The sequence below is a fragment of the Saccopteryx leptura genome, chromosome 4, assembly GCF_036850995.1.
Source record: "Saccopteryx leptura isolate mSacLep1 chromosome 4, mSacLep1_pri_phased_curated, whole genome shotgun sequence".
Classification (NCBI taxonomy): Eukaryota; Metazoa; Chordata; class Mammalia; order Chiroptera; family Emballonuridae; genus Saccopteryx; species Saccopteryx leptura.
This window is the reverse complement of record NC_089506.1, coordinates 33,472,882-33,487,394: the sequence shown is the minus strand read 5'-3', so window position 1 is coordinate 33,487,394 and position 14,513 is coordinate 33,472,882. Positions and strand designations below refer to the sequence as shown.

Genomic DNA, 14,513 nt, shown 5'->3' with positions numbered 1-14,513 from the left:
GAATCGTACCTTTGTTCCTAGAGGGGCTCGCTCTCGCGAGAACGCGTAGAGGTTACTAGCTTCTGTTTCCAGGAGGGGCCGCGGAGGACAGCCGGCGTAAACGCGGTCCTTTTCCGTGTGTGGATGCTGTGGTTTGGCTTGTCAGACTCCGGCCGTTTCCTTCTCTGGCGGATGTCTTGCAGAGCTTTATGGAAAGTCTCCAATTGACTAAAATTCAAGAATATGACCCATAGGTCATCTCACCCTAAGAATGAGAAAACATGGGCCCCAACGGGGGTAAGTGACGTCACGTATTCACAAACACCGGCAGCTGCAGGTAGATTATAATTAAAAGGGAGAGAGAGATGGAGGAGGGAATCTCTTCTTGAAACAAGAATACCGATTAATAAATGTAGAAGAAATTATAGAAACAAAATCACCACTTTGGAACCACCAATAATTGATTGAGGCAAAAATTATCAGCGGATGCAGGATGGTTGAGCATATTCATGTGGTTTCAAAGTATCACCCCCAGATTACTTACTAAAGGAGAATAGGATATCTTCACATCAAAGAAATCAAACTGACATTATGTGCTCCCTGATGTGATGCACAGAGAACACACGATAATTTTTCTTGCCAAAAGTGTGTAATTTGTCTCTATTCATGAGAAAACAGGCTAACTAAATTTGAGGAATATTCTACAAACCAACTGCCCAGGCTCCTTAAAAATATGAATTTCATTAAGTATTAAGAGAAAGGCTAGTGAATAGTTCTAGATTAAATTAAATGAAAAATATGATCCTAAAAGCAATGTGATCCCAAATTGTACCCTAGATCAAAAACAAAAAACAAAACCAACAAAAACAGCAATTGAGAAACATTATTGGAGTAATTGCAAAAATGTAGACTATATCAGAATTACAATAATGTAAAACTTTATGAGGGCAATAATTGCATCTTGATTACACAGACATGGTGTTGTTTTTAGGAGATACATGCTAAAATAGGAGTGAAATAGTATGTGTCTGCAACTAACTCAAATGGTAAAAAAAAAAACAAAAAAAAAAAAACGAGGTCTTGACCTGTGGTGGCGCAGTGGATAAAGCGTCCACTTGGAATGCTGAGGTCCCCAGTTTGAAACCTGGACTTGCCTGGTCAAGCCACATATGAGAGTTGATGTTTCCTGCTCCCCCTCCTTCTCTCTCTCTCTCTCTCTCTCTCTCTTTCTCTCTCCTGTCTCTTTAAAAGTTAATCTAAAAAAAATCCAAATGTACAAAGTGTTAACAACTGGTGAATCTAGGTAGAAGATACATGGGTGTTCACTGCATTACAGTATTCTTAAAATTTTCCTGTAAGTTTAAATTTTTCAAAATAAAAAGTTGAGAATCTACACACAATCTGTGATGTTCAGTCTACAGACCAGGTTGCTGCTTGAATCAATGGCATATATCACTATTTGCCTGTTATATATAAGGCATGTCAGGCTATTAAGAGAGAAGATAAATGCTCCCAAAGGACTCGTACTGCAGAATTTGGACAAATGCCTGCCCAATGAGGCAGAATATGGCGAATGTCATAAACAAAGCAGTATGACTTAGCAGGCTAAATAATGAATAAAATGAGCTTTGCAGTCAAAAGAGGCTGGGTTTTTATCTCAGATATGCCAACTCTGTGGTCTTAGACAAGCAACTTCACCTCTCTGCGCTTTAGTTTCTACATCTGTGAGACAACAGAATAAGATTTACTTCAAGGTAGTATAGTCGATACTAAATGAAATACTGTATTCATAGCACATAACCATCTACTTGGTATATGGAAATTGTTCACTAGTTACAACACAGATGAAAATTAATATGCTAGAAGAGTTTAAAAGCTATGCAAACATATTTATTCATATGTATGAATATTACATCCACGACTTCAGCCTATACTTTGGCACAGACCTGGTTTTTGTCAGGTACAGTTGGCCATTAAAGGCTGTAAGGAGCAATTTGAATGAGAATCTGGTAACATACCTTCCTTTGGCCTCAGTTATCCAAAAATCTTTCTTCTGAAAGGTCCCAGGTCATGCAGAGAGACTTCCTCTCTTCCCCTACACCTGATGAAGGACGATGATGAAAAAGAAACTGTTAAGGAAAACTGCTGCTGGAAAGGAAAGGGAATGCTTCCTTTGCTTCCTGGCTTTCTGGCCCTGTCAGTTTAACTCAATCCAGGTTAATGCTCAATGTCCATATTAAGTCTCTGGCCTTGGCCAATTCAAAACTAGTCCCCATTTAACTACCTACAATGGGATCTAACCTCTTGGGAAGTGTAGAAAGTACATTTTCAGTCCAAATCCTAATAACATGGCATTCTCCTATAAAATCTCTAGAATCAGAATTCCAGAGCAGGGAAGAGACGTTAGACTCCTTCATTTCTGAGACATTTGCTAAGTGCTTACTATGTACAGGGCAGCATGCTCAGAGCTAATGTTATGAGGAAATACCACACTAGTCAGTGCTATGTGGGTCCAGAGGCCCATGAAGATAATGTCACCTAGTGAGCCCGTTCCCAATCCAGGTCACCTGCTTTATCAAGATAAACTGCTGATCTGCCTATGTTGCCTTTTTTAGAGAAAATCTCAGGTTAGTATATTTTTACCCTCAGAAATTAAAAATCAAGAACAGAAACCCACCTTAAGAATTGGTAGCTCAATTACCCTAGGTGTAAGAAAATTCAGATTCTGAAGCCAGTAGTGCTAATTCCATATTTCTTTAAAGAAAAAGAGCCCAGAGACTGAAAAGATGGCAGCGGAGTAGGCGGACACACAGACGCCCAGCTCTCACCACCAAACTGGAATATAAATAAAAAAAATCAGCATGAAAAACCAACTCTGAACTACAAGAACAGCTCTCAAAAACCAAGGAGCAAAGAAGAAGCCACAACAAACCTGGTAGGGAGCACCTGAATCTCCCCTGCTTACAGGAACGGAGGGGGGGGGGGTGAGGCTGAGAGCCCAGAGGGGATCTCACACAAGAGAAAAGAGCAGAAACTACTGCTCACAGCCACTTGCCTGGCGACCAGGGAGTGAGGTGTGTTGAAAAGATCAGCTTATCTCCCAAGTGGAAAGGAACGAGAGAGGGACGGACTGTGAGGGGCTAAGGAATGAAGGAGACGACCTAAAAAAAGCTGACTCATTCGTGCTGGAGGTGGCCATAGCTGGGGGAGGGACTGATCCTTCCCCACAAAACAGTACTGAATTGCTTCCAGATCAGAGATCTCCGGACATCTATCCAGCTCCAAGCAGCACAACAAGACACAGCTGAAAACAAGAAGTGGGGAGGAGGGGCAGTAACTCAGGTCTCCATGGAGACTGAGATACACTTCCCCCTACTGAAGCTGAGAAAACACCCTGCCCCCAGAGAGATTAGTTGGCTAAAAAGGCCTTCAGAGTCTCAGGTTACAACCATGGCATTCCTGGATACAGTTTCAAGGAAGCCCCCTGCTGAGATCAGTAAACAAGACTATCACCTGTTAAGAAAACAAACAAATCAAGACTTCAAAGCTGCCCAAATCCAAAAGTGGATTACAGATAACAGCTGATACCAACCCAAGAAGACCTAGAAATAACACAACTGAAAACTGGAGGCAGACAACACCAAGCCTAGACTCAACCAACTCTACAAATAAAACACCCCAAAACAGACAATGAGAAGACAAAGAAGTGCAATCCAAATGGAAACCACAAGAGACACCTTCAGGAGATGAACTGAGTGATGTGGAAATAATCAAACTTCCAGATGCGGAGTTCAAAATAATGATTGTAAGGATGCTTAGGGATCTTAGAACAACAATGGATGGTCATTATGAACATCTAAATAAAGAAATAGCAAGTAAGGCCCTGGCTGGTTGGCTCAGCGGTAGAGCATCAGCCTGGTGTGTGGGGGACCCGGGTTCGATTCCCGGCCAGGGCACATAGAAGAAGCGCCCATTTGCTTCTCCACCTCCCCCCCTCCTTCCTCTCTGTCTCTCTCTTCCCCTCCTGCAGCCAAGGCTCCATTGGAGCAAAGATGGCCTGGGCGCTGGGGATGGCTCCTTGGCCTCTGCCCCAGGCACTAGAGTGGCTCTGGTCGCGGCGGAGCGACCCCCCGGAGGGGCAGAGCATCGCCCCCTGGTGGGCAGAGCGTCGCCCCTGGTGGGCATGCCAGGTGGATCCCAGTCGGGCGCATGCGGGAGTCTGTCTGACTGTCTCTCCCCATTTCCAGCTTCAGAAAAAATGGAAAAAAAAAAAAAAGAAATAGCAAGTAAAAAAAGAATCAGTCAGAGGTGACAAATACAATATCAGAAATAAAGACCACGATGGGGCCCTGGCCAGTTGGCTCAGCGGTAGAGCGTCGGCCTAGCGTGCGGAGGACCCGGGTTCGATTCCCGGCCAGGGCACACAGGAGAAGCGCCCATTTGCTTCTCCACCCCTCCGCCGCACTTTCCTCTCTGTCTCTCTCTTCCCCTCCTGCAGCCAAGGCTCCATTGGAGCAAAGATGGCCCGGGCGCTGGGGATGGCTCCTTGGCCTCTGCCCCAGGCGCTAGAGTGGCTCTGGTCGCAATATGGCGACACCCAGGATGGGCAGAGCATCGCCCCCTGGTGGGCAGAGTGCCGCCCCATGGTGGGCGTGCCGGGTGGATCCCGGTCGGGTGCATGCGGGAGTCTGTCTGACTGTCTCTCCCTGTTTCCAGCTTCAGAAAAATGAAAAAAAAAAAAAAAAAAAGACCACGATGGAAGGAATTAAAAACAGGATAGATAGAGCTGAGGAATGAATCAGTGAGTTGGAGGACAACTGGAATGAAGGCATGAAAGCAGAGAAGAAAAGAGAAAAGAGACTCAAAAAGTCAGCGGAAACTCTTAGAGAGTCTGTGACAACATGAAGAGAAATAACATCCGCATCATAGGGGTTCCTGAAGAAGAAGAAAAAGAACAAGGGATAGAGACTTTGTTCATTCATATCATAGCTGAAAACTTCCCTAAATTAATGCAAGAGAAACTCTCACAAGTCCAAGAAGCACAGAGGACTCCATTAAAGAGAAACCCAAAGAAACCTACACCAAGACACATCATAATTAAAATACCAAAGCTAAGTGATAAAGAGAAAATATTAAAAGCTGCAAGAGAAAAAAAATTTATCACCTACAAAGAAGCCCCCATAAGGATGACATTCGACTTCTCAACAGAAACACTTGAGGCCAGAAGGGAATGGCAAGAAATATTCAAAGTAATGCAGAACAAGAACCTACAACCAAGACTACTTTATCCAGCAAGGCTATCGTTTAAAATCAAAGGAGAAATAAAAAGCTGCCCAGACAAAAAACAACTCAAGGAATTCATTACAACCAAACCAATGCTGCAGGAAATGTTAAGGGGCCTGTTGTAAACAGATCAAAGTGGGAAAAGAATATAGCAAAAAAGGAATACACTTTTAAAGAAGAAAATGGCAATAAACAACTACGTATCAATAATAACCTTAAATGCGAATGGATTAAATGATCCAATCAAAAGACATAGGGTAGCTGCGTGGATAAGAAAACAGGACCCATACATATGCTGTCTACAAGAGACACACCTTAGAACAAAAGATACACATAGATTGAAGGTAAAAGGATGGAAAAAAACATTTCATGCAAATGGAAATGAAAAAAAAGCTGAGGTAGCAATACTTATATCAGACAAATTGGACTTTAAAACAAAGGATATAGTAAGAGATAAAGAAGGCCACTACATAATGATAAAGGGAGTAATCCAACAGGAAGATATAACTATTATAAATATCTATGCACCTAATATAGGAGCACCCAAATATATAAAGCAGACTTTGATGGATTTAAAGGGTGAGATCAACAGCAATACTATAATAGTAGGGGATTTCAATACCCCACTAACATTACTAGATAGATCCTCAAGAAAGAAAATTAACAAACAGCAGACTTATTGGAAACACTAGATCAACTCGATTTAATAGATATCTTCAGAACCTTTTACCCTAAAGCAGCAGAATATACATTCTTTTCAAGTGCTCATGGTACATTCTCTAGGATAGACCCCATGTTAGGGCACAAAAGTGCTCTCAACAAATTTAAGAAGACTGAAATCATATCAAGCACTTTCTCCGATCACAACAGCCTGAAACTAGAAGTGAACCACAACAGAAAATCTCAAAAATTCTCAAACACATGGAAACTAAATAGCAGGTTGTTATATAACGAATGGATTAAGAATGAGATCAAAGAAGAAATAAAAAAATTCCTAGAAACGAATGACAATGAGCATACAATAACTCAAAATTTATGGGACACAGCAAAAACAGTACTGAGAGGGAAGTTCATAGCACTACAGGCACACTTTCAGAAGCTAGAAAAAGCTCAAATAAACAACTTAACCCTGCATCTAAAAGAATTAGAAAAAGAACAGCAAGTAAAGCCCAAATGTAGTAGAAGGAAGGAAATAATAAAGGTCAGAGCAGAAATAAATGACATAGAGGCTAAAGAAACAATACAGAGGATCAATGAAACTAGGAGCTGGTTCTTTGAAAAGGTAAACAAGATTGATGAACCTTTAACTAGACTCACCAAGAAAAAGAGAGAGAGGACTCAAATAAAATTAGAAATGAGAGAGGAGAAATAACAACTGACACAACAGAAATACAAAATATTGTAAGAAAATACTATGAAGAACTGTATGCCAAAAAAACTAGACAACCTAGATGAAATGGACAAATTCCTTGAAACATACAATCTTCCAAAAATCAATCTGGAAGAATCAGAAAACCTAAACAGACCAATTACACCAAATGAGATCGAAACAGTTATCAAAAAACTCCCAACAAAGAAAAGTCCAGGGCCCGATGGCTTCACAACGGAATTCTACCAAATATTCAAAGAAGAACTAACTCCTATCCTTCTCAAACTATTTCAAAAAATTCAAGAGGGCCTGACCAGGTGGTGGCGCAGTGGATGGAGTGGCGACTGGGATGCAAAGGACCCAGGTTCGAGACCCCCAGGTCGCCAGCTTGAGCGCGGGCTCATCTGGTTTGAGCAAGAGCCCACCAGCTTGAACCCAGGGTCGCTGGCTCCAACAAGGGGCTGCTTGGTCTGCTGAAGGCCCATGGTCAAGGCACATATGAGAAAGCAATCAATGAACAACTAAGGTGTTGCAACACGCAATGAAAAACTAATGATTGATGCTTCTCATCTCTCTTCGTCCCTGTCTATCCCTCTCTCTGACTTACTCTCTGTCTCTGTAATAAATAAATAAATTTAAAAAATAAAATAAAATAAAAAAATTCAAGAGGAAGACTTCCAAGCTCCTTTTATGAGGCGAGCATAATTCTGATTCCAAAACCAGGCAAAGACAACACAAAGAAAGAAAATTATAGGCCAATATCTCTGATGAATATAGATGCTAAAATCCTCAACAAAATATTAGTAAACCAGATCCAACAATATATGGAAAAAATCATACACCATGATCAAGTGGGATTTATTCTGAGGAGGCAAGGTTGGTACACTATTCATAAATCAATCAATGTGATTCATCACATAAACAAAAAGAAAGAGAAAAACCATATTATAGTATCAATAGATGGAGAAAAAGCATTTGGTAAAATCCAGCACCCATTCATGATCAAAACTCTCAGCAAAGTGGGAATACAGGGAACATACCTCAACATGATAAAAGCCATCTATGAGAAACTCACAGCCAACATCATACTTAATGGGCAAAAATTAAAAGCAATCCCCTTAAGATCAGGAACAAGGCAGGGGTGCCCCCTTTCACCACTCTTATTTAACATAGTCCTGGAAGTCCTAGCCACAGCAATCAGACAAGAAGAATAAATAAAAGGCATTCAAGTTGGAAAAGAAGAAGTAAAACTATCATTATTTGTAGATGATATGATATTGTATATAGAAAACCCTAAAGTCTCAGTCAAAAAGCTACTGGACTTGATAAATGAATTCAGCAAAGTGGCAGGATATAAAATCAATACTCAGAAATCAGAGGCATTTTTATACACCAACAATGAACAGTCAGAAGGAGAAATTAAGGAAACAATCCCCTTCACAATTACAACCAAAAAAATAAAGTACCTAGGAGTAAACTTAACCAAGGAGACTAAAGACCTGTACTCGGAAAATTACAAAGCATTGATAAAAGAAATCAAGGAAGATACAAACAAGTGGAAGCATATACCATGCTCATGGTTAGGAAGAATAAACATCATTAAAATGTCTATATTACCCAGAGCAATCTATAAATTCAATGCAATACCAATTAAAATACCAATGACATACTTCAAAGATATAGAACACATATTCCAAAAATTTATATGGAACCAAAAGAGAACACGAATAGCCTCAGCAATCTTAAAAAAGAAGAATAAAGTGGGAGGTATCACACTTCCTGATATCAAGTTATACCATTGTACTCAAAACAGCCTGGTATTGGCATAAGAACAGGCATATAGACCAATGGAACAGAACAGAGAACCCAGAAATAAACCCACAGTTCTATGGACAACTGATATTTGACAAAGGAGGCAAGGAAATACAATGGAGTAAAGACAGCCTCTTTAACAAATGGTGTTGGGAAAATTGGACAGCTACCTGCAAAAAAATGAAACTAGATCACCAGCTTACACCACTCACAAAAATAAACTCAAAATGGGTAACAGACTTAAATGTAGGCCATGAAACCATAAGCATCTTAGAAGAAAACATAGGCTGTAAATTCTCCGACATCTCTCGGAGCAATATATTTGCTGATTTATCTCCACGGGGAAGTGAAATAAAAGACAGGATAAACAAATGGGACTATATCAAACTAAAAAGCTTTTGCACAGCTAAAGACAACAAGAACAGAATAAAAAGACAAACTATACAATGGGAGAACATATTTGACAATACATCTGATAAGGGGTTAATAACCAAAATTTATAAAGAACTTGTAAATCTCAATACCAGGAAGACAAACAATCTAATCCAAAAATGGGCAAAAGAGATGAATAGACACTTCTCCAAAGAGGACATACTGATGGCCAATAGGCATATGAAAAAATGCTCAATATCACTAATCATTAGAGAAATGCAAATTAAAACCACAATGAGATACCACCTCACACCAGCCAGAATGGCGCTCATCAACAAAACAACACAGAATAAGTGCTGGCGAGGATGTGGAGAAAAGGGAACCCTCCTGCACTGCTGGTGGGAATGCAGACTGGTGCAGCCACTGTGGAAAACAGTATGGAGATTCCTCAAAAAACTGAAAATCGAACTACCTTTTGACCCAGCTATCCCACTTTTAGGAATATACCCCAAGGACACCATAGAATGGCTCCAAAAGGAGAAATGCACCCCCATGTTTGTGGCAGCATTGTTCACAATAGCAAAGATCTGGAAACAGCCCAAGTGTCCGTCAGAGGACGAGTGGATTAAAAAGCTTTGGTACATATATACTATGGAATACTACTCAGCTATAAGAAATGATGACATCGGATCATTTACAATAACATGGATGGACCTTGATAACATTATACGGAGTGAAATAAGTAAATCAGAAAAAAACTAAGAACTATATGAATCCATACATAGAAGGGACATAAAAATGAGACTCAGAGACATGAACAAGAATGTGATGGCAACAGGGGTGGGGGTTGGGGGGAGGGGGGATGGGGCAAAGAAGGAGAGAGGGGTTGGGGGAGGGGAGGGGCACAAAGAAAACCAGATAGAAGGTGACAGAAGACAATTTAACTTTGGGGGAGGGGTATAAAGCACAATCAAATGTCAAAATAATCTAGAGATGTTTTCTCTCAACATATGTACCCTGATTTATCAATGTCACTGCATTAAATTTAATAAATAAATTAAAAAAAAAAAGAAAGAAAAAGAGCCCACATGCCTGACCACGTGGTGGTGCAGTGAATAGAGCATCAGCCTGGGTTGCAGAGAACCCAGGTTCGAAACCCTGAGGTCGCTGGCTTGAGTGTGGGCTCATCTGGCTTGAGTAAGGGTTCACCAGCTTGAACATGGAATCATAGATATGACCTCATGGTCGCTGGCTTGAGCCCAAGGTCTCTGGCTAGAGCAAGGGGTCACTGGCTTGGCTGTAGCCCCCCAGTCAAGGCACATATGAGGAAGCAATCAATGAACAACTAAGGTGCTGCAACAAAGAGTTGATGCTTGCCTGACCAGGTGGTGACGCAGTGGATAGAACGTCAACTGGGATGCAGAGGACCCAGGTTCAAGACCCCGAGGTCGCCAGCTTAAGCGCGGGCTCATCTGGTTTGAGCAAAGCTCACCAGCTTGGACTCAAGGTTGCTGGCTTGAGCAAGGGGTTACTCGGTCTGCTATAGCCCCACAGTCAAGGCACATATGAGAAAGCAATCAATGAACAACTAAGGTGTTGCAATGAAAAACTGATGATTGATGCTTCTCATCTCTCTCTGTTCCTATCTGTCTCTGTGTAAAAAAAAAAAAAATTAAAATAATAATAATAAAAGAGTTGATGCTTCTCATCTCTCTATCTCTCTCCCTTCTTGTCTGCCTGTCCCTGTCTGTCTGTTTGTCTCTCTCTAAAAAGAAAGGAAAGGAAGGGAAGGGAAGGGAGAAGGCAGGGAGAAAGAGAGGAATGAAGGAGAAAGGAAAGGAAAGAAGGAAGGCAAGGAAAAGTAGGGCAGAGCAAGGGAAAAAGGGCCCCAAAATTCTGAGGGGTGAAGATCTCCTAGTTACTGAGTGGCTGAAGGCATCTTTGAAGATGAGGAAGTACAAGCCTGTTCTGCTGTGAGAAAGCAGCAGAGCACAGGGCTCAGCAGTGAAAGCACTTACCTCTGTATCGGGAGGGGACTGGAGGCTCCTGTCTGGACTGAAGCACCCAGGAGGGGAATGACTTCCAGGGCAGAGGGACAGAGTAATCAAAGACTTAATACATCAGACCCTGAAATACCATGTCTGAGGACACATCTCAAAGAAATAATCATAGATGTGTGCAAAGATTTACCTTGAATTGTTGAAACAATTTAGAGTAGCAAAAAATTTAAAACAAGCAACATGGCCTATATTCAGAGGATTCATTAAATAAACTATAGGATACCCATATTCTGGGTTATGGTACAGCCATGTGTTCTGATAATATTGCATGATCTGGGGGAAAGGTTTAGAGGGGGAAAAAAGGAGAAAACATAAGTATAAGCACACTCTAATTCCTTGTGTGTGTGTGTGTTAATTTTACTTTAAGAAGAAGCAAGGTAATTATAACTATAATATAAATAGCATTTACCTCTGAGAGGGCAACAGACAGGGACTGGGCAGAGGAGGTGCACACAGAGGGATGTGGGCATTAGTACTGGCTAGATCGGGAGCTGCTGATCAATTCATTATATTGTATATTAGACAAATAAATGCTATAGGTATATGTATGTGTATATGTATATCAAATGTTGGAATATTTAACAAAATTTGACAGTCACTACCTCTCCCAGCTCAGAGTATTTGTTTTTTTCTTCACATTTTTCTGAATTTTTCAATTTCTAAAATTTTGAAACATGTATTTCCTTATAATTAGGAAAATTAAGCTCACTTTGATAAGGTGTGGAAGTATGCAGATTTATGAGAAGAAGAGTGCTGTTCCATGGGGAATTTCCACCAAAAATTGGGAAGTGCCACTGGAATCTATCTATAATAGTACAGTGCCTGGAGTTTACAATGGGCCTCTGAGTGCTCACTTCAATCTTGACCACAAGGGGGCGCAAGGAAACAAGATGAAAAGCTAAACCTGATCGGGGAAACTGGGCTTGGGATTCCTAGGCACCGCCATGTCCCTGGTCTCCCCTTGTCCCCAGAGTCTTATCTAAATTTTTCATAAGGTTGGAACACAGTTATGAATGCTATAAGATTGGATGGTGACTCTGTGGACTTCCCTACTAAAGTCAGAATTTATGTTGAATGTCAAAAGGACATTGTATAAATATATTCTGTATTCTGCTATTTATATTTCTGCTATAAATATATTCTATATTTCTATATCGAGCTACTTACTACTATTTAAATATGTTTATGAAGTTCTACAGAGATTCCTAAGTGACCAGTGCATGAAACCAGCCAGAATCAACACAACTCAATGTTTTAGAAGTGAACTACAATGTTGAATACCACCTGGATTCATATCCTGAATCTATATAGTAAAGCAGTAAATATTTATACTAGTGGAATTATTAGTTAATATGCATATTATAATTTCTACAGAAACCCTATATATAATATATACTTATATACTCAAAATAATTTTTAGAGAAATCAAAATGGATTACTAAAAATCTTTCAAGTAACCCCCACCCCAACACAGACAAGGGCAGGAAAAGGAAAACAGGAACAAAAACCAAAAAGAACAAACATTTAAAAATATAATAAAATGGCTTGCTCCATGTAGAGGGAACTGGCTGGAGCAGCCAAAGAGGTGGAACGCAGGTGACACAAGAAGCAGTTTCAGGAAGTTGGTGAACCATCTAAAGAAGAGAAGGCTGGAGCCAAGTATCTTTGATTCAACTGTCCAAAGTCCACCAATATGATGGGTCACCGAGTTGAATGTTTTATTGCTTCAGAAGCAGTGGATAGCCTTTTGGATTCAAAGTGGGCAAAGGCCAGAAAGGAGAGGAAAGAAGTTTTATTTACAACAAGGGAGTCTGTGGTTGACTACCACAACAAGCTTCTAAAAAATCATTTTCTCACTAGGCTCTAAAAGCAATGAAAGTGAAGTATGATAAACACATAAAAAAAAGGAAAAGCTGAAAGTGGAAAAGAAGAAGATAAAAAGAGTAAGAAATAAAATCTAAAGGATGAAAAGACCAAAAAGGAAAAAGAAAAAAGATGATGATGAAAAGGAAGAATTCAAAAAGGAAGAAACTCCAGGAACTCCCAAAAAGAAGGAAACTAAGAAAAAATTCAAGCATGAGCCACACAATGATTCAGTTCTTCTGGATGGAAGTGAGGTATTTGTGTGGATCTGTGGCCCAGTTAATTTTAAACCTTTGGCCTGGGTTAATTCCTGTGATCACTGTGACAGCAGCCCCCTCTTCCCTCTCTGGCCAGCAGGAATGAGAGTAGGAGCCTCACCTCTGTGGGAGCCGCTCTTTTGTAGCCAGCATTCTTCTTCCTGTTGCCGGTCGCATTCTACTGCTCATCATTTGGTTCATAACCAAATGGAGGAAGACACCACTTTTGGTTCTTTCTAAGTCTGACTGCTAATGTGGGCTTCATTGACTCCTTCAGACCTCTGTACACATGTGAATATGAAGGACCAAAAGCAGAGTTCAAGATGAGAAATCTGAAACCAAAAAGCAGTAGAGGTTCGACAGTGAGGAAGTCAGAGTGAGGAAAAGGAAGACCAGGGAGGAAAAGGAGCACCAGGAAATCATGGAACGGAAGGCTCAGGTGAAGAAGGACGTTCAGACACAGACCGTGACAGCAGGGAAGATGACTGATCGCAACACAGTAGTGGAGGTGGGAATGATTTTGAAATGATCACAAAAGAGAAACTAGAACATCAAACAGATGGAGACTGTTAACAGGAGGAAGATGACAATGATGGAGAAACAACTAAATCTTCACATGAAAAATCATAATCTGCCTAATTTTGGCACTAAAAATGTGTAAGAGGTTGGGTTTTCTATGTTGGCTGATCATTATAATGTACACATGACATCTGTAGCATTCTTGAAATCCATTTACTGAAATGTATTTGACATCCAAGTACGATTCAGTCCTTCATTTCATAGAATACTATTATTGGTACAGTCAAAAGCCATTCATAAATTTTAACTATTTGCTAAGTTTACAGGAAGTAGGTCTCATTAAATTTGATAGTTGTCAAAGATGCATTTTCCACACTGACATTTAGATTAATGGCATTTTTGATATTTGTATTACTTTTGACTGTTAGACTAATCAAAATCACTAAAAGAGATAAAAGAGAAACCCCAAGATTTTGGTTATGAGTAGTTACATAGCCATTTCACAGATTCTTTGAGATGAAATGTTTAAACTCATTGTTTGGTAGTTAACTTCTGTTGATTATAAAATTATACCAGGAAAATTCAAAGATTCTGAGTTAACAGAATTCAAAAGCATTTTGTAGAAACTAGTCAACTAGTAATACTGCAACAGCACTTTTAGTTTAGCTACAAATTCTTCTTTTCCAACTTAGGAATTCCAAACTGGTTTGTATAATACATCTGACTCAGAGAAAGCGAGCAGCATGGATTGGAAGGTGATGATTCTTTTCCCCATTTCCTTGTTGCGGAGTAAAATGTATGCTATATATTTTTTACAAATAAATATTTTAATTGTTACTTAGGCATTTTCTTAACACTTAACTTTGTACTATTAAGACCATTTAAGGGTATGTTTTTAGAGAAATGGAAGTTTTAATAACCCACAGACCATCTGTGATCTTTCTACAGCAGCTTCAAGTTTTGTGCCAACATTCCATGTATTTGAATCAGTTAAAGCAG

The 14,513-nt window shown here is 40.1% G+C and overlaps 1 protein-coding gene and 1 pseudogene across 1 annotated transcript in view; both read left to right on the top strand.

Annotated features, from left to right (window-relative positions):
• Nucleotides 1-12: 12 nt before the first annotated feature.
• The window catches only part of DKK4 (dickkopf WNT signaling pathway inhibitor 4), a 38,702-nt gene continuing 24,201 nt past the window's right edge, over nt 13-14,513 (top strand). Inside the window, 1 exon segment of the mRNA XM_066380419.1 lies at nt 13-276. Coding sequence (XP_066236516.1) covers nt 223-276 — 54 coding nt within the window. The 5' untranslated portion in view covers nt 13-222.
• On the top strand, nt 12,146-13,871 carry LOC136403250 (translocation protein SEC62 pseudogene; annotated as a pseudogene).